Source organism: Chiloscyllium punctatum, chromosome 9 (genome assembly GCF_047496795.1).
Source record: "Chiloscyllium punctatum isolate Juve2018m chromosome 9, sChiPun1.3, whole genome shotgun sequence".
Lineage (NCBI taxonomy): Eukaryota > Metazoa > Chordata > Chondrichthyes > Orectolobiformes > Hemiscylliidae > Chiloscyllium > Chiloscyllium punctatum.
Window position 1 is genome coordinate 74,029,191 of NC_092747.1, and position 26,963 is coordinate 74,056,153.

Genomic DNA, 26,963 nt, shown 5'->3' on the forward strand with positions numbered 1-26,963 from the left:
ATGGAATAATAATTCTGTACAATAATATATATAATTTCAGCAAACTTTTGATATTTACCTAATGCTGCAAGAATAGCAGCTGACCAGAAAATATCTCCTAATATAGCTGGGATCAAAAGGAGGCTACTCATAACTTTACCAAATTTAATCTGCAGTGGGTCCATCATGGTGACGTATTGATTGGTCCTCATTGGTTTTGCAAAGAAAAGGCCACCTACATTAAAAGTAAAACAGCTGTTATATTTGAGGACAGAAAGTCTATACAATTCTGTTAGTTTTGCCATGATCTGTTTTGCTAATGCCCTCAAAAGTTGACCCAGCCAAACATTGGGACAATTGATGGTTCATCTTATGACTAGGGCACCAATGGTGCAAAACAAAGTGCATGGAACTTAAATCTTAATCCTTCCCTGCAAATGACCAACCAAACCCCAGCCACCTATCCAAACCCAGTTATTGACTCTTACACAACATTTTCCATAAAGATTCTAACCTAATTAAACATTTTTAAGAAGGAGAATTGCTCTCTTCAGGTGCCATGCTGTTGGGATCCATTTTTCTCCTCTTGGACTTGGTATGGTTCAATTTATTCAGCACTAGCGCATCCAGTATCATCTGAGAATAAACAGTGGGAACATATGGTTGAGCTGATCTCTGCTCCTTGCTCTGACTTTTCTTTCTTATTTGATTTAAAAGTGAAAGGAAGCATTCCACGCCCTTACCACTCTCTGCGTAAAGAACCTGCCTCTGACATCCGTCTTAAATCTATCACCCCTCAATTTGTAGTTATGCCCCCTGGTACAAGCTGACGTCACCATTCTCGGAAAAAGACTTTCATTGACTACCCTATCTAATCCTCAGATCATCTTGTATGTCTCAAATCCCCTCTTAGCCTTCTTCTTTCCAATGCGAACAGACTCAAGTCTCTCAGCCTTTCCTCATAAGACCTTGGCTCCAGACCAGGCAACATCCTGGTAAATCTCTGCACCTTTTCCAATGCTTCCTCATCCTTCCTGAAATATGGGGACCAGAACTGTACACAATATTCCAAGTGTGGCCGCACCAGCTCTTTGTATAGTTGCAGCATGATACTGCGGTTCCGGAACTCAATCCCTCTATGAATGAAAGCTAACACACCATATACCTTCTTAACAGCAGTATCCACCTGGATGGCAGCTTTCAGGGATTTATGTACATGGACTGCAAAATCCCTCTGCACATCCACACTACCAAGAATCTTTCCATTGACCCAGTACTCTGCCTTCCTGTTATCCTTCCCAAAGTGCATCACCTCACATTTAGCTGCATTGAACTCCATTTGTCACCTCTCAGCCCAATTCTGCAGTTTATCCAAGTCCCCCTGCAACCTGTAACATTCTTCCACACTGTCCACTACTCCATCAACTTTAGTATCATCTGCAAATTTACTAATCCATCCACCTATGCCTGCGTCTAAGTCATTTATAAAAATGACAAACAGCAGTGGTCCCAAAACAGATCCTTGTGGCACATCACTAGTAACTGGACTCCAGACTGAATATTTTCCATCAACCACCACTCGCTGCCTTCTTTCAGAAAGCCAGTTTCTAATCCAAACTGCTAATTCACCCTCAATTCCATGCCTCTGCATTTTCTCCAACAGCCTGAACAACTGAAGTCCGTGTATACCACGTCAACTGCCCTACCCTCATCTACATGCTTAGTCACCTTCTCAAAAAAACTCAATGAGGTTTGTGAGACACGACCTGCCCTTGACAAAACCACGTTGATTATCTGAAATCAAATTGTTGCTTGCTAGATGATTATAAATCTTGTCTCTTATAATTCTTTCCAAAGCCTTTCCTACAACAGAAGTAAGGTTCACTAGTTAATAATTACTTGAGTCATCTCTACTGCCCTTCTTGAACAAGGGCACAACATTTGCAATCCTCCAGTCCTCTAGTACTAAACCTGTAGACATTGACAACTCAAATATGAGAGCCATAGGCTCTGCTATCTCCTCAGTAGCTTCCCAGAGAATCCTCAGATAAATCCCATCTGGCCCAGGGGACTTGTCTACTTTCACTCCTTCTAGAATTGATAACACCTGTTCGTAACTAACCTCGATCCTTTCTAGTCTAATATTTTGTACCTCATTCTTCTCCTTTACAATATTCTCCTTTTCCTGAGTGAAAACTGATGAGTAATGTTCATTTAACACCTCTCCAATCTCCACAGGGTCCACACTCAACTTCCCACTTCTGTCTTCTATTCCTACCCTAATCATCCTTTTATTCCTCACATACCCATAAAAGCTTTAGGATTCTCCTTTATTATATTTGCCAAAGACTGCTCGTGTCCTCTCTTTGCTCTTCTTAACTTTTCCTGTGGAAAATGTCTGGTCTTCACCAATGTAATCATGGTTATACAGCTGAGGTCATTAACTTACTAATTAGAAGATTAAAAGATGAAAGCCTGTGTCCTAATGGTATGTGGCAAAACATTTTAACGTGAATACTGTCACTAACTTTGTAAATTACTGGATCATCATTTTTGTTTGTGCTTTTGGTATTCAATGGGCTTTGAAGTGTTGTTTCATTTAAACCAATTCATCTTATGAACATGCTCAATAGGTAAATGATACACTTATTTTTGATCAAGAGGGTTGCATCCTTGCTTAAATGTAAATTATCTTGCTGGGTGAGTCTTGTACCATTTTGATTTCTAGCTCTTACCTAAAATAAGATTCAAACAATAAGTTATGGGTGCCTGTGCCCAGCTTAGACCACGATGTGGCAGATAAACTATTTCAGCAATTCCATTGATGAAGCCTCCTCCAACCCATGTTGCTGTAATAAGTAAAGATGGAAAGTAAGATTATTTACATGAACTCATTGTAAAATAGCACCATCGTTAAAAGAGCTAACCCTACATTTGCACATTTCTCAAATTAGCATACATTGACATGTTATATGGCTTAAAATTGTGTCCAGTTTGACTTTCATTGCATTGTTTAAGATGCTTGTGAAAAATTCTTATGTTTGTAATTATAAGTTGCTAACCCATTCCAAATCATTATAGAATCACTTTTCCTCCGTTACAACAATACATACACTTTAAAATCTTCAGGATGTTCAAAGGTAAGGAAAAGTGCAAGATTAATCTGTCTTTCTGTGCATTATGGTTCTTTGTGGACAGTTTAGCAGAAGAATGTGCTTGTTGTACTGTCTTTTTACATGGAACTTTGCTCCAGCTTGACTAAATCTGGTTAGTTCCTCTATCAAACTTATTGTGTGGATGATGAAAATGTGTAAAATCAGGCTCAAATTGATTGTTATTTCCTTTGTTTCAAAAGGGCTAGAGAATCAACAGAGTGCAGATTCATAGCTCCTTGAAAGTAGAGTTGTAGGTAGATCGGATAGTGTAGAAGGCATTTGGTATGCTTTCCTTTATTGGTCAGAGTATTGAGTACAGGAGTTGTGAGTTGTGGCTGTACAGGACATTGGTTAGGCCACTTTTGGAATATTGTGTGCAGTTCTGGTCTCCTTCCTATTGGAAGGATGTTGTGAAACTTGAAAGGATTCAGAAAAGATTTACAAGGATGTTGCCAGGGTTGGAGGATTTGAGCTATAGGGAGAAGTTGAGTAAGCTGGGGCTGTTTTCCCTGGAGCGTTGGAGGCTAAGGGGTGACCTTATAGAGGTTTATAAAATAATGAGGAGCATGGATAGGGGTGGGGAATCCAGAACTAGAGTGCATAAGTTTAGGGTGAAAGGGGAAAGGTATCAAAGAGACCTAAGGGGCAACTTTTTCATGCAGAGGGTGGTACTTGAGTGGAATGGGCTGCCAGAGGAAGTGGTGGAGGCTCATAAAATTGCAACATTTAAGAGGCATCTGGATGGGTATATGAACAGCCAGGGTTTTGAGGGAAATGGGCCAGGTGCTGGCAGATGGGACTAGACAGGTTGGGATATCTGGTCAGCATGGACAAGTTGGACCGAAGGGTCTGTTTCCATGCTATACATCTCTTTGACTGTATGACTCTATCTACCTGACAATGTGAAATACTATCTAGATGTGCACTGTTCACAAAAAATGGGCAAATTCCAATCTGACCAACAGCATAATTTCAAATTATTCTTGATCTTCAGCTAAGTGATGGAAAGAGGCATTAACAGTGGTGTCAAAGGGTAATTCTTCACTAATAGCCTACTCACCAATACTTAATTTGGGTTCTGTCAGGCGTACTTGGTTCCAGACCTTATTATACAGACCTATTATGCATTGGAACAAAGTACTGAATTCTAGAATTGAATTGTGAGTGAGAAATTAATTTTAAAAAGACACTTGTGACAGAAGGTGCAATCACTTAGCTTGACATATATTTCAAACATTCTTCATCCATATTTTTAGTATGGAAACAGTTTTCCTTGCTGCAAAAATGTTTATATAGTGAGAATTTCAGCAAGTTCTAATTTACAATAATTTGAGAATGCTATAAGGTTACTCATTGTTTTTGCTTTTCATGAACTGTTTTCCAGAAAGATTGAATGTTGGGTTTTGACATAAAAAGATGAAATGCATCATTACTGTTATTCCCTTTCAACATAACATAGAAAATGAAGATGAAATTGCAGGAATTTCTTAAGTTGTGGAGGCATGAAAACATTGAAGTTACAGAATAATTCACAAAGATGGGTACAGTTGAGCTCATTTAACATGACTATTTCATTCTTTATGGAAAATCCCTTTTACATAGCATGTAACTATTTTACTTCTTGCCTCTAATCCCACCTCAACCCTATGTTACTGAAATTTGTATGCATCTATTTGTAACTCCAAACTTAACTACTGCAATGCATTTTAACTGCTGTCCAAGATACCATTCAAAGGTGTGAGATTATTGTGGATTTGTCACAGTATTTGCAGATTCTTGAAGATTGGACACAAGATCAACTATTAATAATCTACTACCAGTTGCAATGAGAGCATATTGATCTTCAGGATTATGTCCTTTTTTTTGCAGAAAGGAAAATGCACAATTTGCATGACTGCAAGAATTTAGAGAAGACTTTGGTTCTGCCAGTAAAGTCGAGACAAAATTGGAAATCTGTAACATCCCTAATTGGAAAATAAAATGTCAGGTGGTGCAGGTACACTTTTTAAACCTCCTTTCCTACGCTGTGGCAATTTTGGAAAATATATGTTTCTGTGAATGAATCACGAGGTCACACATCTTTGGTCAAATGTATCTGAGAATCCCACACCTTCCAGCTTTGTATGGCTTTTGGAGAACTCTTACCAGGTGAGAATTTGCAAGATTCCTACTGCAGCCCTTTAGGAAAAGGTACTTTTCTGTTGTTCAGGGAGGATCCAGGAGAGACCTTCATTTGATCAGAGGTTCCCTTGCTCCACCAAAGATTTTAAAGTTTTTAATTAGTTCTTCCATAACCTTCACTATACCAGTGAAGTAGTGCCAACTATGTCAAAAATTTCCAGTGAACTGCAATGTGCTAGCCTCACAGATGTAAATTATGATGTTTCCATAATTTAGGATGAGGTCTGAACATTTGCATTTAGCCAGACTATTTTCATGCTATCACATTTGATGAATGGCCTTACGTGAATTTCAAGTTCCTTTATCAATCCCTTACGCCCAACAGTTTTTCACACAAAAAATACCAACAGAGTTCCTGTGCTGACTTCAATATTTGTTTCAAACCTTTTGATATATGATGTTTCCACAACAAATGCTTTTCTCTGCTTCTGGATGCCAGTATAAACATGAGTGATGTTCAGCTTTAGAGAGGTTCAGAATTGAAGTGCCATTGGATAAGTTATATTTGTTCTATAATAATAGACATATGAAATAGTTAAGAGAAGTTTTGATTGGTGTTAATCATATAAAAGCAAAATATTGCGAATAGGGAAATCTGAAACAAATAAACTTCTGCTATGAAAAGTTCTGAAGAAGTCATAATCATGCTGAAAACATTAACTCTGTTTCTCTCTCCACAGACGCTGCCAGATTTTTGAGTTTCTCCAGCATCCTCTGTGCTTGTTTCAGGATTCTGGATCATACTTTCCAGACTTTGTTTAGCTATCTGTGTCAGAGGAATTTTGTAGAAAGAATGAAATGGGTGAAGCAGAGGAAAAGGGTCAAATGCTCTAGAATGGTTGAGTTCCTGGAATTGTTCAGTAGGTAACTCATGTTGGACAAATATAATGTGGACAGTTTCAGTTACCAAGAGTAAGGTGATTGAGAACAACTTGGCATTATGAGGAGAAATGGAAGCAGAGAATTGAAGCTATGGAGAAAGTTATAGTCATGGTATTGACTAAGAGTGTTGAAAAATGTATTTCCTCACTGGCACTACATTGAAAAGCATCGTAGATTGGATTGAAACACATCTGGAAAAAGAAACAGAGTAGCCAAAAGTCATGCTTCATAGAGGAGCCAATGAATTGAATAGAATTTTATTTAATGACATGCACAATGAGTTTCAGATATTAGACACGTACATGAGAAAAGGAATTCAAGGATGATAGACCTCTGATTGTTTCCCATGCCTGATGCTGGAAATCTGAAATAGAAACAGAAAATGCTGAAAATGTTCAGCAAGGGTATCTTAATCTAATCTCAGCGATGGTGACCCATAAAACACGATCATCCACTGTTGTAAAAATCTATCTGTATCACAGATGTTCCTTAGATAAGTGAGATCAGTTCTCCTTATCGGAACTTTTGTACATGTAATTGCGGAACCAGAGTAATATGGTTGACTTTAAAAAGCGCTTTGAAATGGCCAAGTAAGACACTCCATTCAAGAGAAATTTAGAATGGGTAAATAATGTTGCCCAGCATACTATAATAGAATAATGATAGAAAAATGTCAGGCCGCATCTCAGAAATTGGCTTCCAGATGTGACACTGATTCAAATTCAAGATTTTAAGTTTGAGAAACTCTTAAACGGTAGAGAAAATAGTTATCTTGCCAATTAGAGCTAGTGGAGGATGGCCAGGTCAATTAGGAGATACATTTATAATACATTCCTCATGATAGGCAACTTTGAGGAAGTCAGTTGTTGTGAGGGAGAAATCTGTGGCGTGTGTCAAAATTTTTCACTGTACTGGAGGGATGTGAGATGTCACAGGAAACTGGAGGCCTGACACCTTTAGCAGGGATACCCCGCATTTCATCAATACCCAAGAGGGAAACAATAAAAATGGGCTCAATGTTTGGGCTCCCAAAATCAGGATTAAAGAAAAAAAAACCTGGGGCTGGGTCCATGTCAATTTAAGTTTTAAACAATCATCAAGGCTTTGGAATGATGGACCAGAAATCCCTGTAGCTTTCCAATTAAAACTAGCTTAAAAATTTAGGAACTTGTCAAGGTTTGAAGTTTAATTTTTTTAAGAGATGTAGAGGTCTCTCATCTTCAGCGAAAGATCAGCTCAGGGGACATAGGTAGAAAGTGGGAGACTTTCAAGACTGCCCCAAGGCATCACTATGAGCATAAGAGAGACAAGAGTGCAAAGGGGAATTTCACTACTTGAAAATGGGGTGGCTCTGGTTCTGTAGTAAGAAGGAGCAGTTAACTTGGATCAGAAGCGACACTGCTTTGCACTCCAGAGGTCAAGGAGCCATTGGCAAGGTGCCAAGGACACATCCAAAACACAATCAATGCCACCCTCTCAGTAAAACGGTCATTAAAATGAACACTGGGTGTCTGAGGGTGCAGATCCAGTGCTTTGTCTAGCTGAATGTGTCAATATGCAACACACTTGCAAGAGTCCTAATTTCTGTGGTGATCTTTGAGTTCTTCATAACTCCAGAGGGGTGTGCACTTGAATAGTGAGGTCCTGGAAACTGATAGTTCATTGTTAGGGCTGAACAAAGAGATGCCTCCTCCTCCCACTTCTTCCTTCTTACAATCCCCTGCATTGGACCTAAGTTGATATTGATGAATTGAGAAGCAGCTTGCTGCAGATACCAAGATTCCAGCTTCCCCTGGAATCTCACTTCCCTCTGGTGTAGTAGAAAGCTTTGACACAAACCACAAAACTCCCCCTTAGGACAATCGGTAGTCTCCATAGAACATAGAACATAGAAAAGTGCAGCGCAGACAGGCCCTTTGGCCCACGATGTTGTGCCGAGGTTTAATTCTAATATAATAACTTAACCTACACACCCCTCAACTCACTGCTGTCCATGTGCATGTCCAGCAGTCACTTAAATGTCCCCAATGACACTGCTTCCACCACCAAAGCTGGTGGAAGCAGATAACTGTTATGGGCTGTTGATCAGAAAATGTGTTTCCCACTTCAGCTGACCCAACTCCACTGGCTGTAAGTGCACAGGAAACCAACCTCCTTATCAATTAAACATTTATCTAATTACAAATTGTAACATAAATCTATTGCCTACTGGAGGCCGATTTATGGCCCAAAAACAAACCCATCTTCTGTTTCTTATCTCTATGGCTAAAATTCAGTCTAATGTTTCACATTGACGCTCTTTCACTAGAACTTTTCTGATTAAAAGGCATCAATCTGAAGCTTTAAATTTGCTTCTTTCTGCATAGCTGTTACTTCAGTGAGCGGGCTGTTGGTGAATAAGCATTGCTTGCTAACATGATTGGTGTTTTCTTTCGTCTCTTTGATGATTGAGTGTGGAGTATTGGAGCATTATTTCACCAGATTAGATTTGTTCCCTATATTTTTTGGTTGTGGGATTGTTTAGGTAGTCTGTTCAGTGCTGTTTCTTCTGTGGAGATTACAGGCGACCTTTTGTTGTAGCTTCATCAGTTTGACATTTCATTATTAGGTACATTTCATGCGGCACTTGGAATACTTCTCTGCTTTTTACTGAGCAGTACCCACCAAAGCAGGGGACTGGGCATCTATAAAGCAACTCTTATTTACACTAGTTGGGTGATTCATCCTTTCTGCCTGAGGAGAGGTCCAAACCATAATTATGACCTCAATCAAACATAGGTTAAGGATTAAAGTCTCAAAACGACCCCAGCCAGAATGGGGTTGGACTCTGTACTAATGGCATTAAACCAATTGTCCAGCTGAGCTACTTACAAGAAGTCTAAGACACACACTTTTACATGCATGTCATAGCCTGGGAAATGGATAGTGGTGTTAGTGACTCTAATTTCGTTCTGCCACACAGTTGATAGGATCTCTCCTGTTCTTACAGCCTGCCTTTTACAAGATGATTCTCAACCTGTTTGATTAAATTATGAATACATTGGGGTAGCATGGTGGCTCAGTGATCAGCACAGCTGCATCACAGAGCCAGGGACCTGGGTTTGATTCCACTCTCAGTCTTTGTGGAGTTTGCACATTCTCTCTGTGTCTGTGTGGGTTTCTTCCAGGTGCTCCCATAGTCTAAAATATGCAGATTAGGTGGATTGGCCATGCTAAATTACCCCATATTGTAAAGGGATGTGCAGACTAGGTGAATTAGCCACAGAAAATGCAGGGTTACAGAGATGGGGTAGGAGTGTAATGCTCTTCAGAGGTTCAATATGGACTCAAGGGGCCAAATGGCCTGTTTCCACACCGTAGGAATTCTATGATCTCTTTGGCCGTCATTTCTGAGTGTGGTGCTTCTGACACATAGATGTTACTTTTATGCCAAAAGATGTCAACCAGTATTATAGATTAATTACTTTAAAAATAGGTGCATAAGATTTACTATGGTGGCTTTCTGCACTTAGCCAAGTGTTGCTGCATTTGAGGGGAAAGTTTGGGTGTACAACTGCTCCACCCTATAAATGTTTGAAATTTGTATTTTACAACTTTTGATATCTAAATTATTTTTATTTAGCAACTAAAGTGGCAATTGAGCAGTTTTATTTTTACAGATTTACCTGTCATTGTGAAAATTCCAACTAAGGTTCCAATATTTCTCCCTCCAATCATGGCCACCTCACTTTTGGCTCCAGAGCATTTTTTCTCTTCCCGCTTTGATTTTCGAGATGCCCAAATTCCAGTTGCAAGAATTACGATATAGAAGACAACAACTGCCACAAGTCCAGGGATGTTCACAGCCATCTTCCTCAGTAACCTTTTAGATTTAAAAAATAAAGTTGTTGTTACAGCCTTTCACAAGGAGTCCTCAAACTTTTCATCATGTCTCTCTGCATTGGTTATTCAAATCTACCTGACAATGTTTATATTTTTTTAATGGAAGAAAATTCTGATTATTTCACACTCTAAAGTATAAAGGTGTCTTTTAAAATTCTCACTGGAACAATAATCCAGTATTTTGTTTATCAGGTTCTTTGTTAAAATATGATTGCATATAATGAGCACAAAGAGTACAGTGCAGGACCATGCCTTTTGCCCACAACATTTATTGATCAGTATTGATTTTAAGTTCACTAACATCAAAAGTAATCTTCAACTGTAAATAATCAGAAGATTAGCAACCATTTTATTCATAATGAGCAAGATATGTGAGGGAAATGCTTGATGTCAATCAATATGCTTTGAATGTGTTATTCTTGGTAAAGCTGACACTTCAACTTGAAACTGAGGGACTCTTAAATTGTTTGAAAGACTATAATATTAATCTACATCCCTAATCTATCTTCATGATAATTCAAACCTGACAATTCTAGACAGCCAAATTTGAAATTAGATCTATGACTTCAAATTAAACTATTTCAGATAATCCTGTATAATGTGAGCTAAATTACATTAGTTCAAGGCAAGTGTAAATTTGTAGGAATGAAGGACGAAGAAGCACAGTCAAAGACAATTTGTATGATCATGTAGCATAAAATGAACTTTTTTAGGTTTTAGACATAAGATCCTAACAGTGTGGAAACAGGCTATTTGGCCCAACAAGTCCATACCAACTCTCTGAAGGGCAACACATCCTAACTATCCTACTATTGAAACCCTACATTTCCCATGACTAATCCATCTAACCGACACATCCCTGGACACTTTGGGCAATTTAGCATTACCAATCCACCTATACTATACATCTTTAGACTGTGGGAGGAAATCAGAGCACTTAGAGGAAACCCACTCAGACATAGGGAGAATGCGCAAACTCTATGCTGATAATTGCCTGAGGCTAGAATTGAACTCAGGTCCGTAGCACTGTGAGGCAGCAATGCTAACCACTGAGCCACCAGGCTGCCCCTGAAGTAGCAGTAGCTTTAGTAGCAGTGAGTGTGCAACAGATCTACATGATAGTGGTAAGCTTCACAAGACAATGGAGTAGTATTAGCTCCGACCCATTAGAAAATTTGATAGCCTTAATAAGCACCATTTGGACTTCCACTCCATCTGCTGAAAGGAGGTCCACCCTCTGTAGTCAATGTGATTAATTAGCAACACTGTCAGCCTCAGCTGCACTAGTAGTGGCATTGCTAGGATTGCAAGTGGTTCAATGAGATGGCAACACAAATACCTGTCGGGGGTATCTCCTGTATTTTTGGGTGGGTGGGATTGGGTATGGTGAGAAGAAAAGAAACATAAGCATTAAAAACATGCAAGAATAGGCCATTTGGCCCTTCAAGCCTATGCTCCCATTCAATATGATAATGGCTGATCATGCAATTTCATTGTCCCACTCCCACTCTCTCTCATATCTCTTGATCCCTTTCCAGTGGCCTCTTGAATTTATGTAATATGTAATAAAGCATTCTGTGGGAGAGAATTCAACAGATTCACAACTCTGAGTGAAGAATTTCTTCCTCATCTCAGTCCTGAATGGCTTACCCCTTATTCTTAGACTGTGACCCCTTTTCTGGACTTTCCTAATATTGGGAACATTCTTCCTGCCCAGTCCCATCAGGATTTCAGATGTTTCTATGAGATCCCCCCTCTTTCTTCTAAATTGCAGTGAGTACAAGCTCAGTCGATCCAATCATTTTTCATATGTCAGTCCTGCCATCCTGGGAATCTGTCTGCTGAACCTTCGCTGGACTCGCTCAATAGCAAGAAAGTCCTTCACACATCAGGAAACCAAAACTGCACACAATACCCAAGGCCCTGCATAATTGCAGCAAGACATCCTTGCACCTATATTCAAATCCCCTCGCTATGAAGACTAGCACCTTTCTTCACTGCTGGCTGCACCTGTGTGTGCCAATCTGACTGTTCTACCACAACAGTCATCAAAACATCTGGCACTGGGAAAGCACAGCAGGTCAGGCAGTATCCCTGGAGCAGGGGAGTCAATGTTTCGGGCATAATTCCTTCATCAGGAATGATCATCAGGGCATTCCTGATGAAGGGCTTTTGCCTGAAATGTCGACTCTCCTCCTCCTCAGATGTTGCCTGACCTGCTGTGCTTTTCCAGTGCCACACCTTTTGACTCTGATCGCCAGCATCTACAGTCCTCACTTACTTCTGTTCTACCGTGATACCCCAATCTCATTGCACCTCATCTCTTCGTAAACTGCTACCATTCAGATAATAATCTGACTTCCTGTTTTTGCTAGCAAAATAGATAACATCATATTTATCCGCATTGTACTGCATTTCCCAAGTATTTGCCCATGTATCCAGCCTGTCTAAGTCGCCCTGTAGCCTCTTGGGGTCCTCCTCACAGCACATACTGCCACCCAGCTGAATGTTGTTTGCAAATTCGGAAATATTGTACTCAGTTCTTTTGATCAAATCATTAATACTTGTTGTGAACAGCTGTGGTCCCCAGCATCAAACCCTGCAGTACCCCACTGATCGTTACCTGCCACTCTGAAAAGGACCCATTTACTCCAACTCTCTGTTTCCTGTCTGCCAACCAGTCCTCTACCTACATCAATACATTACCTCCGAAACCATATGCTTTAATTTTGCTTACTAATCGCTTGTGTGGGATGTTGTCAAAAGCTTTTTGAAAGTCCAGATACACAACACCCACTAATTCACTCTTGTCCACTCCACTGATCACATCCTCAAATTATTACAGAAGATTTGTCAAGCATGATTTCCCTTTGATGAATCCATACTGAGTTGGACTGATCCTGTCACCACTTCCAAATGCTTAGTCATTATATCTTTAATAATTGACTCTAACATTTTTCCCACCGCCGATGCCAGGCTAACTGGCCTATAACACCCTATTTTCCCTCTCCCTCCTTTTTTAAAAAGTTGGGTTACATTAGCTACACTCCTCTCCTTTGGAACACTTCCAGATTCTGTAGAATGCTGGAAAATTATCAGCAATGCGTCCACTATTTCTTGAGTCACTTCTTTAAATACTCTGGGATGCAGACCATCAGGCCCTAGGAACTTATTGTGTTTTAATCCCATCAATTTCCCCAAATCCATTTCCTGACTTGTAAAGATTCCTTCAGTTTCTCCTTCATGCTCAACCCTCTGTCCTCTAGCATTACTGGAAGGATTTTTGTGTCCTTCTCAGTGAAGACAGATGCAAAGTATTTGTTCAACTGATCTACTGTCTCTTGAAGTGGGAAGAATTTTATCATTTTGAAGCCTAAGGACCAGGCACAAAAGTAGGCCATGTAATCATAACTTTGGTATTTAAAGATACCAAAACATGCAAGACTGAATAGGTGTGCTGTCAGAGAACTGGAATTGTGGCACAAAGGTGTTGTGATGTAATCAGGATGGGCAAAGGCTACACCTCCTTCGTGGATGCTTCTCTGGATGCACTGCGAAGACTCTGAGGAGCCTAAGAGTGGCTGGTTCATTCCTTCAGAGGAAGAACCTTGTGGTGGGAGAAGAAATGTGTAGTTGAAGTTTCTGAGGCAGTCCTAGACCCATTGCAGAAAGGAATTTAATGACCAAACATGATAGGAAAGATGAGAACAATGCCAAGTTCACCTAATCCTCTGTGCATGTCACACAATCCAATTAATCTGCATTTGGAGATGCCGGTGTTGGACTGGGGTGTACAAAGTTAAAAATCACACAACACCAGGTTATAGTTGGACTATAACCTGGTGTTGTGTGATTTTTAACTTTGTACACTTAATCTGCCTTTGCAAATCTAATTCACCCCACCACACCTCACAACTACTAAGCTGCGGTACTCCGATCGTCCTCTTTCTTATACACCCATCTATGCATGTATTACATTTGACCTTTGATGCCATGCTTGCCCTTTATAGATGCCATCACCAAGAGCACTGAATACACGTCATCACTCATAATCTTTTATAGGAGAATGAAACGTTGAAGCCCAGGAATGGAACTAGAGGTGGCCTTTCATAGATCATGCAGCTGACAACTATTGAGGAGAACACACTTGAGATCAGTGATGTTATGATCTCCCTGGTTGTTAAACCTGATAAACCTACAATTCAACAAAAGCTGCCTATACATCAGTCATATTGGGCTCTCAGTCATATTGACTTGGTTTCGACAGTGAATTAAATGTGATGATCACCAAATAACAATGTTATTTCTTTGCCAGTACTAATCCTGGCAAATTCTTGTAACTGCCCAAGGATGTCAATGTGTTCAATGGGAGTCAATAGACATGCAGGCAATGAGTTCTCTGATGAGTTGTGTTCTTCTGAGGGTGCACCATCGTAAAATAAACTTTGATGGGATCAATGTCGCAGAGAATTGTATTTCCACATAATGACTTCACAAATGAGGAAGAGTAGATGGTGGACACTGGGCCAAAGATTCCATATCAGAAGATGTACCTGTCTCAGCTGAACATGGCTGCTGTACCTTTGGCAGGTGGGTGCATCAAGGAAGAGGAGAATGAATGAGCAATGTGAGATGCATTGACAGGCCTACAATGTATATCCACCACAATTGCCGAGTGATTGGAGGACTTCATCTCATGTAAGAAGGGTGATGTAACACACCATTAAAATTAAGCATTTTTCCACTAATAGTGTGGCTAGTGTCACATGTGTCAATATGTATATGTCTGGAACCACACTGCAAACTTTGGAGACAAACATGTCTGACACCATAAGTAGCGTTTAGTCTCAGCCTGCACTGATCTGCACCAAAGCACACCCTCATATGATGGAAGCAATGAAGTGCAAATGGGCAACCAGGGAGAGATGGTGAAAAGGTTTATGGAGTTGTTTTCTGGCCAAAACACATCATCTTTCCCCTATAATCACAAGCCAGTCAGTAACATGTTTCCTCATGTCTTGAAATCTGAGTCTGTCTCAGCACAGATGTTGGTGGAGTGGTCTTTAGGAGGACTCCCACAATCTCCAAAATACAGAGGGCATAGCAGGTCAAGCAGCAGCAGAAGAGCATGGGAGTTGACATTTTGGGCAAGACCCTTCATCATGACTGGGGAGAGGAAGGTGGCTGAGAAATAAATAGAGGGATGGGGTGGGTCTCGGGGAAAGATAGGTGGGATGGTGATAGATGGATGCAGGTAGGAGGTGAATGAGATTGGTCAGTCGGAAGGGTGGAGCGGATTGGTGGGACAGAAGATGGACAAGTTAGGGCAGATCAAGGGGTCAGGGCGGAGAGGGAGGGGTGGACCTGAGATGAGGTGGAGGTTGAGGAGGTTTGGAAGCTGGTGAATTGTATGTTGAGGCCATAAGTTGTCAATTCCCCAGCTGGAAGATGAGGTGTTCTTCCTCCAGTTTGTGTGTGACTTTATTTTGATGGTGGAGGATACCTAGGATGGCTGGCAACTGGGAGGTGGGGCTGATTGGAGCATGCAGACCGTAGATGTTGCCAAGAGCAACTCTGGAGACAGAGCAGGGATCTGGAGACGCTGTCTTTACCCTTGCTTCATCCACATCAGTTGTGTCATAGAAATGTAAGCATATTTGTGTTGGAGTCTCTCTAAATAAATGCTGATTTGATAATACCTTGGTTCTTTATTTAGTTCATGTAAATTCTTTGGCACTACTTTTCCAGCCTGTCAATTCTTGACTATTGGTTGGTAAATGAACATTTAGCTTGTTTGATTGTTTTTTTTTGTCAGTGACATTAATTGGTGAAGAGGGAATTATCAAGAGTGACATGGTTCCGCTGGTTGAGGCTAAGCGAAACATGCATTAACGAAGGCATTCTTAACATCCCCAGCAGAAAAGCAGTGCATTATCATCATTACCCTCTTCTTTCTCTTAATTCTCATTCCTCTCCAAATCATCTAAGGAGCATCTGAGCTTTTGACTTTCTTCCTGCAGAGCAAAATATCCCCATTCTAGAAACCCTAGCTGCTGCATACTGAAGGGTGACTAAGCATTTTGATGATGATATGCCGATGACTTGTTCATTTCTGGGAGTGATGTGCATTCATTGTGCTTTTGATGTTCAATAGCTGGGATGGAATCTTATGAAGGCAATTGGGGTCTTACATGTCAACTGAAAAGCCAGCGAGAACTCATTGAACCTTGAGACATTCAGACAGTGCAGAAGTCAGCAGAGGGCTTTTCCACAGAATCAGGACCTCAGCCTGGAAAAGCAATAAGAAAGACACCCACTGGAGACTCAGGATCAGGGAACAGCCTGAACCACAGTTAGTAATTTGGAAAGGTTGAGATCACAGGGTCATAGGGTACAAGGCAGGGAGGTGGACTTTTTTTTAGATTAGATTCCGTACAGTATGGAAACAGGCCCTTCGGCACAACAAGTCCACACTGACCTTCTGAAGAGTAACCCACCCAGACCCATTTCCCTCTGACTAATGCACCTAACACTATGGGTAATTTAGCATGGCCAATCTACCTGACCTGCACATCTTTGATCTGTGGGAGGAAACTGGAGCACCCGGAGGCGCAGACACAGGGAGAATGTGCAAACTCCACACAGACAGTCGGCCGAGGCTGGAATCGAACCTGGATCCCTGGAGCTGTGAGGCTGCAGTGCTAACCACTGAGCCACCGTGCCGCCCCTTGATATTATGTCTCTTTGTCAGATATAGAGTGCCTTTTGAATGTGGAAACCATCCCAACCCACCCAACTCCCACAAAAACGACAGTATGCACAGTTTTCCTCATGGTGAATACCACAGAGTGACAAGCCCAACTGCAGCTGGATCGACACCAGTAGGGATCGTACGAAACCTTAAAGTGACCATTACTCATCCATACTTGGGTTTTTATTGATAGTGGGGCAGGAAGACCAATTACAACACTCCTATTCAAACTTAATCGTAACAGAGGTATACAAGCGATGGAGCTCACCCATCACCCTCCTACATAACTAGATGCCCTCCTTCCTCTATTAGTTCCTAGAAAAAGGCAGAACATGTCACCCAAGGTTTCTGACAGGCGTTATGAATCACGTTTGCAACAGAAATCTCTTGTTGTCCAGCAGTTCTCCCTTCAAGGTGTGAAGAGATCAGTGATGATAGACTGATGTATAAGACCATCATTGCAGCTCACTGGGGATTTTGATGCACTGTTGCATAAACAGTTCAGTGAGCAGCAGCTGGCTACAGGTGCTCTTGTTGGTTATCTTGGTCCTTATCCAATGAAAGGCAGTGTGGCCCCCACTCTCAGGAGAAACAAGAAATCTTCAGATTGCAGCAAGTAACTTTCAAAGAAGTTGAAATGTGATTGAACCAATTGCATACATGCTGGAGATGCAACAACAGGTAACATGCTGGGAATTCTGCAGCCAGTATTCACATCTTGACTCCCCAAAGCCCATAAAGTACAAACCAGGTATCTGATGGAATATTGACCACTTGTCCAAATGAATACAGCTCCAACAGCACTCAAGATTCTCATCAAGGGGAAAGTTGCACAGTTGATGCATACTTCATTCAATAGTGAATCATCAGCAGCACACTGTGACTACAGTATTTATCATCTATAAATTGCACAGCAGCAACTTACTGAGACTTATTTGACAACATGTTCCAACTGACAATCTCTACCAAGGATAGCAGGCACATGGAAACACAACCACTTACAGATACCCTTTCCAAACAAAATCAATGCTGATTTGGAACAATATCATTGTTTCTTCATCATCACTGGGTCAATATCCTGGAATTGCTTTCTGAATAGTACTCTTAATGGATCTACATCGCATGAAATGCAATGATTTAAGAAGGCAGCTCACCAGCACAGTTCAAGGGCAATTGGTGATCAAAAAGAAATACTGCCCTCACCAGGTGCCGCACGCAACAATGAATGAACTTAAATAATAATCTTCAAGTGTCTGAAAAGAACCTCCTAGAATTGTGAAACATTGTAATCTATTTTCCCATTAGCAGGTAAGAAACTGGTACTGCTGAGTATTTTATTGGCATTTCTTTCTCTGAGATTGGTTCGATCCCTTTCAATAGCTGTTATGTTTTCTCATTTCTTCCACTAACCACTTTCAAGAAGCTTCAGGAACCCTTGCTCTTGGCCCAAAGATAAAAATCTCTGTCAATATTGGTCACATTCATTGATGCCATACGTTAATTTTTGATCTACCTTTCCTGACATTCTGCTGAAGACAGAAACTGGCGGACTGGACCCATCCTCCTCGCCACACATTTGTCCTGACCTAAGCTCCGAAACACACCAAAACCCACGTGCACTTCCAGGTTACAATTTAGCTCATTTTTTTTCAACTGAAGCCTACTTAGTGCCTTTGAAATTATTAACATAATGTCTTTGCTTTGTACTATTTGTTTCTATTTAATAAAGTCTAGGATTCTGTATGCTTTTCAACAAACTTATCAACTCATCCTGCCACTTTTATGGATTTGTGTATGTGAACTTTGGATCTCTCTGTTCCTGTAACCTCAGTAAAATTGTGATGTAACTGTTCCTTTATCACAAGTGCTGCCTGACCTGCTGAATATTTTCAGCATTTCCTTTTTTTATTCGGACCCCACTGCTGCTTGTTTAAGTTTTTATAAGCACACACCAAGCTGTCACTGAGGCTCCCACAAACAGTATTTATGGAGCTGATTAACGTTGAAACTGGATTCAAACAAATATTCTTCAATATACTTTATAGTTTATTGGAAATCAAATCACAGATCTTACTGGGGAGAGCTTAAGAAGCTTGGTGTGGTTTTTGCAACATAGGTTACACTCTTGCTTGAAGAGTGAAGTAGCAGAAAGTCAGATTAGAACATAGAAAATAGAACATAGAACATAGAACAATACAGCGCAGAACAGGCTCTTCGGCCCTCGATGTTGCACCAACCTGTGGACTTTTCTCAGCTAGTCCCCCTACATTATCCCAAAATCATCCATGAGCTTATCTAAGAATTGTTTAAATCTCCTTAATGTGGCTGAGTTGATTACATAAGCAGGTAGGGCATTCCGCATCCTTACCACTCTCTGTGTAAAGAACTTGCCTCTGACATCTGTCTTTAATCTATCACCTCTCAATTGTAGTTATGCCCTCTGTACAAGTTGACGTCATCATCCTAGGGAAAAGTCTTTCTCTGTCTACCCTATCTAATCCTCTGATCATTCTGTATGTCTCAATCAAATCCCCCCTTAGTCTTCTTCTTTCCAATGAGAAAAGACCCAAGTCTCTCAGCCTTTCCTCATAAGACCTTCCCTCCAGACCAGGCAACATCCTGGTAAATCTCCTCTGCACCTTTTCCAATGCTTCCTCATCCTTTTTGTAATGGGGTGACCAGAACTATACACAATATTCCAAGTGCGGCCGCACCAGCGTTTTGTATAGTTGCAGCATGACATTGCAGTTCCGGAACTCAATCCCTCTACCAATGAAACCTAACACACTGTATGCCTTCTTAACAGCACTATCCACCTGGATTGCAACTTTCAGGGATCTATGCACATGGACTTCAAGATCCCTCTGTACATCCACACTACCAAGAATCCTTCCATTGACCAAGTACTCTGCCATCTTGTTATTCTTCCCAAAGTGCATCAACTCACATTTAGCTGCATTGAACTCCATTTGCCACCTCAGCCCAATTCTGCAGTTTATCCAAATCCCACTGCAACCTGTAACATTTTTCCAAACTGTCCACTACTCCACCAACTTTAGTGTCGTCTGCAAATTTACTAATCCATCTACCATCTACAATTTACTATGCCTGCGTCTAAGTCATTTATAAAAATGACAAACAGCAGTGGTCCCAAACAGATCCTTGTGGAACACCACTAGTAACTGGACTCCAGGTGAATATTTTAGGTTAAAAAAAATGCAACTAAATACATCCAAAGATTCCAGGCAGATGATGTTAATTTTCAAAAATGATTACTGTTTATCAAAAGTACATACCTCAATTTTATATATCTTCTCAAGCATAAACCAAATTCATTTTGATGCTAGAGTTGCTTTTGTTTCGAATTACTGCTATAAAGCAAGAAGGCAGCTTACTTTTATATTCTGTATTGATATCTTATCTCCTCAGTTTAGTTCAAAGGTATTTGCAATTCAGGTGAAAAGTCAAAGACTTGTTTTGATTATTTGTAAACTTTACAGCTCGAAGATAATACTGTGTGATAAAGGATCATGAAAAATGAGAAATAAAAAATATATTGATGATTCATTTTATTCATGGATGACTTATTTCTATAGCTTGCAACACACAAAAGTCTGTTTTCACTTTTACTATATATGATGGGTTTACAGGCTTGTGTTGTTGACTAACAAGGTCAACAACTGGCAGAACTGGCTCAAAGGTAGAAGACAGAGGGTGGTGGTAGAGGGTTGCTTTTCAGACTGAAGGCCTGTGACCAGTGGAGTGCCACAAGGATTGATGCTAGGCCCTCTACTTTTTGTCATTTACATAAATGATTTGGATGTGTGCATAAGAGGTACAGTTAATAAGTTGTTGACTAACAACGAAAGCTTTGATTTGTACACACCTTTGCTAGAGGAAGGTGTTCAAAATGTGTAGCGATGTTTTTAAAAAAAAAATCTACTTTTCTCATCAACCTGTTCAGGGATGTTGTTATATTCCTCTGGAGCAGGTGGGACTTGAATCTGGTCCAGGGCAGAGACACTACCACTGAGCCACAAGAGGGCTCCAATATCCATAATGCAAGGAAATACAGGTATTTGGATCAGGTTGCTGAAATTATTTGGGGTGATCATGAACTCATCTACCAGTGAGAAACTGTTGGGGCTGGATTAGGCACATTTTTTAAATGCTTCTGCAGTGATTACACATCAATTGATATTGATAACTTAAAGCAAAAATGATCATGTGCTAAATGAAGAAAGAAGCAAACTGGCATTTCAGAACTGCCTTAGGCTTTAGTGGAACTCTTGATTCATCTGATTAGAATGGTGCCACTGTTTAAGATGTGTGGTAAGGACAAGCCAGGGAACTATAGACCAGTGAGCCTGATGTTGGTGGTGGGCATGTTGTTGGAGAGAATCCTGAGGGACAGGATGTACATTTATTTGGAAAGGCAAGGATTGATTAGAGATAGTCAACATGGCCTTGTGCATGGGAAATCATGTCTAACAAACTTCATTGAGTTTTTTGAGGAAGTAACAAAGAGGATTGATGAGGGCAGAGCGGTAGATGTGATCTATATGGACTTCAGTAAGGCATTCGACAAGGTTTCCCATGGGAGACTGATTAGCAAAATTAGATCTCATGGAATACAGGGATAACTAGCCATTTGGATACAGAACTGGCTCAAAGATAGAAGGCAGAGGGTGGTGGTAGAGGGTTGCTTTTCAGACTGAAGGCCTGTGGCCAGTGGAGTGCCACAAGGATCGGTGCTGGGTCCTCTACTTTTTGTCATTTACATAAATGATTTGGATGTGAGCATAAGAGGTACAGTTAATAAGTTTGCAGATGACACCAAAATTGGAGGTGTAGTGGACAGCGAAGAGGGTTACCTCAGATTGCAACAGGATCTGGACCAGATGGGCCAATGGACTGAGAAGTGGCAGATGGAGTTTAATTCAGATAAATGCGAGGTGCTGCATTTTGGGAAAGCAGATCTTAACAGGACTTATACACTTAATAGCAAGGTCTTAGGGAGTGTTGCTGAACAAAGAGACCTTGGAGTGCAGGTTCATAGCTCCTTGAAAGTGGAGTTGCAGATAGATAGGATAGTGAAGAAGGCGGTTGGTATGCTTTCCTTTATTGGTCAGAGTATTGAGTACAGGAGTTGTGGGTGTACAGGACATTGATTAGTCCACTGTTGGAATATTGCATGCAATTCTGGTCTCCTTCCTATAGGAAAGATGTTGTGAAACTTGAAAGGGTTCAAAAGAGATTTACAAGGATGTTGCCAGGGTTGGAGGATTTGAGCTATAGGGAGACACTGAACAGGCTGGGGCTGTTTTCCCTTGAGCGTTGGAGGCTGAGGGGTGACCTTATAGAGATTTACAAAATTATGAGGGGCATGGATAGGATAAATAGACAAAGTCCTTTCCCTGGGATAGGGGAGTCCAGAACTAGAGGGCATAGGTTTAAGGTGAAAGGGGAAAGACATAAAAGAGACCTAAGGAGCAACCTTTTCACACAGAGGGTGGTATGTGTAAGCTTCCAGAAGAAGTGGTGGAGGCTGGTAAAATTGCAACATTTAAAAGGCATTTGGATGGGTATATGAATAGGAAGGGTTTGGAGGGATATTGGTCGAGTGCTGGCAGGTGGGACTAGATTAGATTATGATTTGGAGATGCTGGTGTTGGACTGGGCTGTACAAAGTTAAAAATCACACAACACCAGGTTATAGTCCAACAGGAAGCACACTAGCTTTCGGAGCACTCCTTCATCAGGTGTTTGTGGAGGATACAATTGTAAGACACAGAATTTATAGCAAAAGTTTACAGTGTGATGTAACTGAAATTATACATTGATAAATACCTTGATTGTTTGCGGAGTCTTTCATCTGTTTGAATACCATGATAGTTTCACTTCCTTCATATGTAAATCACAAAACTTATTTTAAAAAGTTGCATTTTCAGGTTAACTGTAACAATTGGTGTTAGGTAGACAATATGTTGAAAGTATTAGTCCACTGTGTTTTCTGTCTGTGCCATAATGTTCAGATACTGAATAAAGATCTGCCAATAGCAACGATTCTCCAACATTCAATATAATCCAGCAATGATCTCAAAATCCTTTCATCTCAGAGTTTACAATTGATCTTAGCCTAAAGGCCATCTTGAGTTACTGAAGAATCTGAGGGTAAAATTTGCAGAGGCTTTTACCACAATCTTCCAATCCTCCTTGTGGGTTTGGAATCAGTGGTTTGCAATTGTTAGATTTTTATTATTCAGGTGAGAGTGTTAAGCCATCAATACAGGCCTATCAACCTAAGATTAAAGAGAAAAAATTTAGAGACATGAAACTGGGACAAAATTAATTGTCATTTGGAAAAATATGGAAAAATGAATGAAAGTCATGTGAATCTGTTACAGGGAAATCATGTTTGACTGACTTGATCAAAATCTTTGAATTAGAGAGTATTGATGAGAGGAAGGTTGCGAAATTGGATAGATTGGGAAGCAGGAAGCTAGAATTTGGTACTTGTAAAGTGCAAGGAGGGAAAGCATTGCGTGGTCTTTTTAAAAGATCGTGTACTTTTAGTGTGTTTTGAGATTTAAAATGAATGTCTGCGAGCAGCAGCTCGAAAGTTTGCGGGTATACTCCCAAATTGAAACATTTATATCGGAAGGCTATACAGTTAGCACGCCAAGCATTAATTTTACCAAGCTTTTGAATTTAGTCAATCAATTTGAATCAAGTACTTAGATACCAAAAACCTATTAAATTTAAATCTGATGCTTTTGACAACATAGGACTAATCCTATTGTAAGAAATATTGACATGTCATCATGGGTATAAAAGAAAGGGGCAGTTGGACAAAGACCCAAGAGCAAGTTGCCATTCACCAAAGCTAATAACTCTTAGCTCTCAAGAGAGAATCATTAGCTCTCACAGCCTATTTATGTCTTAGAAAAAGCACCATCTAAATAACAATGGTACCAATGACAGAGAAGGCATTACTGAGAGAAGGATCAATGGAGAAGGCACAGAACATTCCAAAAGGCACGTAACCTGGTTGTAATTTCAAGAGACTATAAACCTTTTTATTCCTGATGAAGGGCTTTTGCCTGAAACATCGATTTCGAAGCTACTTGGATGCTGCCTGAACTGCTGTGCTCTTCCAGCACCACTAATCCACAATCTAGTCTTTGTTATATGAGTGGAATTTAGATTTATTGGAACAGCATACCATTAAAATCTTGTTTTATTTGGGAATAGTTAGTAGTTAGAAGGGATTTACTCAGTTTGTAAATAGTTTAGTTAATTTGTTCACTGTTAGAGTAAGATAAATAAATTGTTAGTTGTTGATTTTAAAGTGAATGTCAGGGATTTATTTTGTTTAACCCCTAAACATTTCTGAAAAGCAGGTTACATTACTTTCCACATTTCTTTTACAGATTGTAGGGAAAGGTGCTCCTCTTGGGGTGTTTTGGTTGTAGTTCTCATGGGGTATCCACCTTCGTTTCATAACAGTAGCGTGTTCAATGTATTTATGGACTTTCTAAAGACGATTGACCAGATGCCACATAATAGACTTAATAGTAGTATTGAAACCTAGAGGGGCAGTGACAGCAGAGGTACAAAACTAAGGGCCATAAAACCCAAAATGTAGTGGTAGGTCATTGCTTATTAGACTGGGTGCAGGTATATATTGATGTCCTACATGCATCAATTTTAGAATCAGAATTTCTTTTGATGTAATCCAGATTTGAACAGGGGGGGTATAATTTCGAAGTTGCCAGGTAACACAAAACTCAGAATTATAATGAGGATGGACAGATAGACTAGCCAACTAGGTAAGCATATAGAAAACTAAAGATAATAAGAGTGAAGTTTAATTGTTGTTGTTTACAAGGAAACGAGGAAAGATAGTGTATACTAAATATCACAATTTTAAGCAAGTGCAGGAACAGTTCACATGCATAAATCTTTGAAGAAAGCAGGAAAAGTAGATTAAGCTGCTAGTTAAAATAGATAATTGTGTTTATAAGTTGATCTGTGGAATACATACGAAAGAAAGTTAGAATAAACTCTAGACTAATACCAATTGTATAGACATGTAAAGGTCTGAAAGGGTTCATGTTGAGGACTGCATCACACCCCATCAATATGATAATACCATGAGCTCTTTATTGGGAGAATAACTTTGGACTTCAAATGAACAAGACCTAAAATTAAGGTCTCCCTCAAAGGTTCTGTATTAATGTGTTCCATTTTAATATACCTAGTGGATATTATTCAATAAACCACATCTTGTTGAAGATGAGGACCATTACTCATTAGAAAACCAAGTGGTATTCCTCTACCACATCAGACTAACCTACCTAGTAGACAAGTAACAGGAAAGAGTATGATGGTAACAGTTCTACCAGGTGGCTCATTATGATGAGTTGTGTTTAGAATTCATCTTACACCACACCTGTTTTGACAAAAGTCACAGACCTGAAATGTTAACTCTTCTTTGTCCACAGATAGTGCCAGATGTGCTGACTATTCCGTGTTTTCTCATTTTATTTTAGAGATAAAACTTCTTAAAGTTTGTACATTTTTTGTGGTCTGAATATACTGCCTGGAAAGGTTGTGGACGCTTATTCAAAGACAATTGCAAAGTACTTGAGGGGAGAAAAATATAGTGCTTCGGGGAAAGGGAGATGTGATTTCTCAAAGAACTGGCACTTCAAAATGGTCTGAATGCCCTCATCCTGTACAGTATCATTCAACAATTCAATGGTGCCACAGTGTCACTAAGGGTAGCCCAATTTTGTTTCAGTCTTGGGTCTTGGACAACTTCTTTTTGTCTTCACAAATATTGCAGGCAATGTAGATATGTTGTGTCATGTTTGATACTCTGTTTTGTACTTGAAAAATGGTAAATGCCTTGAGTTGTGAAACCTTACTGTATCTGATTCTAACCACAGCTGGTCCATCCAAATACATAAATTTGCACAATTTGTTTATTCTTAAGGGTTGGTTTCTAGCTGACACTAATACACATATTCTTACTTTATCTGCTGGTTGAACATTATTTGGAAAAGTTTGATAATAGAAATAGCACCAGTACTGAAGCATGATTTGTCTAGGCTTGTGTGCGAGTGTCCGAATAAGGTAAACCTTAATACGTCTTCAATTAACCAGCCTCTTGTTATTAAATAATAATCAGGCTTCACAAATCAAAATCAAAGGTGAATGCCCTCTTTTCAGGATCCATAAAATTTTTACTACTTTCTCTGCATTTTAAAATTATTTTTAATAGTCCAATTCTTAGCATTAAATCACTCCTTTAAAATGACAATGTTAATGCTGATAAATTAGGTTCTTATTTCTGCAACTTACTTTCTTTCCTATATTCTCAAATATTTTTTATCTTAATGATTCTCCATCTCTCACCAATAACAACTATAATAAAAAATGTGTACTTATTTAGGTATCAGAGGACTGGAAACCAGTGTAGGTTAGCAAGAACCAAAGCGATGGGTAAACAGGATGTGGTTTGTGATACAATTTAGACAGCAGAGTTTTGAATGAGCTAATGTTTATAATGGAAATGTGAGACTGGCTAGAAGAACTTTGGAACAGTTGAGTTTGGAGGTGACAAAAGGCATGAATAAGTATTTCAGCGGCAAAGAGGAAATGGATGATGTAGAAATCGAAACCATAATGATGATAACATGGGTTCAGTAGCTCAATTTGGAGTCCAATTAAATAATGAGGTTGCAAGTTTGAGATGGTTACCAGGGAAGGGTTTGAAATCATTGGCAAGTATAAAGCATGTCATTGGATTTGTCATTGACACATATGGTCTTCTCAAAATTTAGTTGGCAGAAATTGTAGCTCATTCAGGATTAGATGTCAGACAAGCAGCCTGGTGGCACTGAGGCAGTGGAAGATCAAGAGAGCTGGTGGAGATGGAACAAATTTGACAGTAGCCAAGTGAAGTGATAGCAAGGAGTTGCCTGTGGTTATTAGGAAGGAATGGTCAGTCTCGGGGTAAATCTTTGCTGTTTGAGGATGGATGAATCACTATCTGATGAAGGAGCAGTGCTCCAAAAGCTAGTACTTCCAAATAAACCTGCTGGACTATAACTTGGTTTTGTGTA

At 39.9% G+C, this 26,963-nt stretch overlaps 1 protein-coding gene across 2 annotated transcripts in view; it reads right to left on the bottom strand.

Annotated features, from left to right (window-relative positions):
• The window catches only part of LOC140481012 (high affinity choline transporter 1-like), a 56,363-nt gene extending 36,193 nt beyond the window's left edge, over nucleotides 1–20,170 (bottom strand). Inside the window, exons 1-4 of one of the 2 annotated variants that reach the window (XM_072576621.1) lie at nucleotides 20,127–20,170; nucleotides 9,863–10,059; nucleotides 2,715–2,828; nucleotides 59–214 (exon numbers count right to left, since the gene is read on the bottom strand). In XM_072576621.1, the coding sequence (XP_072432722.1) occupies nucleotides 59–214; nucleotides 2,715–2,828; nucleotides 9,863–10,046 (454 nt within the window). In that variant the 5' untranslated portion in view covers nucleotides 10,047–10,059; nucleotides 20,127–20,170. Of the gene's footprint in view, nucleotides 1–58; nucleotides 215–2,714; nucleotides 2,829–5,699; nucleotides 5,826–9,862; nucleotides 10,060–20,126 lie in introns of those variants that run through there. The other variant, XM_072576622.1, reaches the window with a different exon arrangement.
• Nucleotides 20,171–26,963: the final 6,793 nt, after the last annotated feature.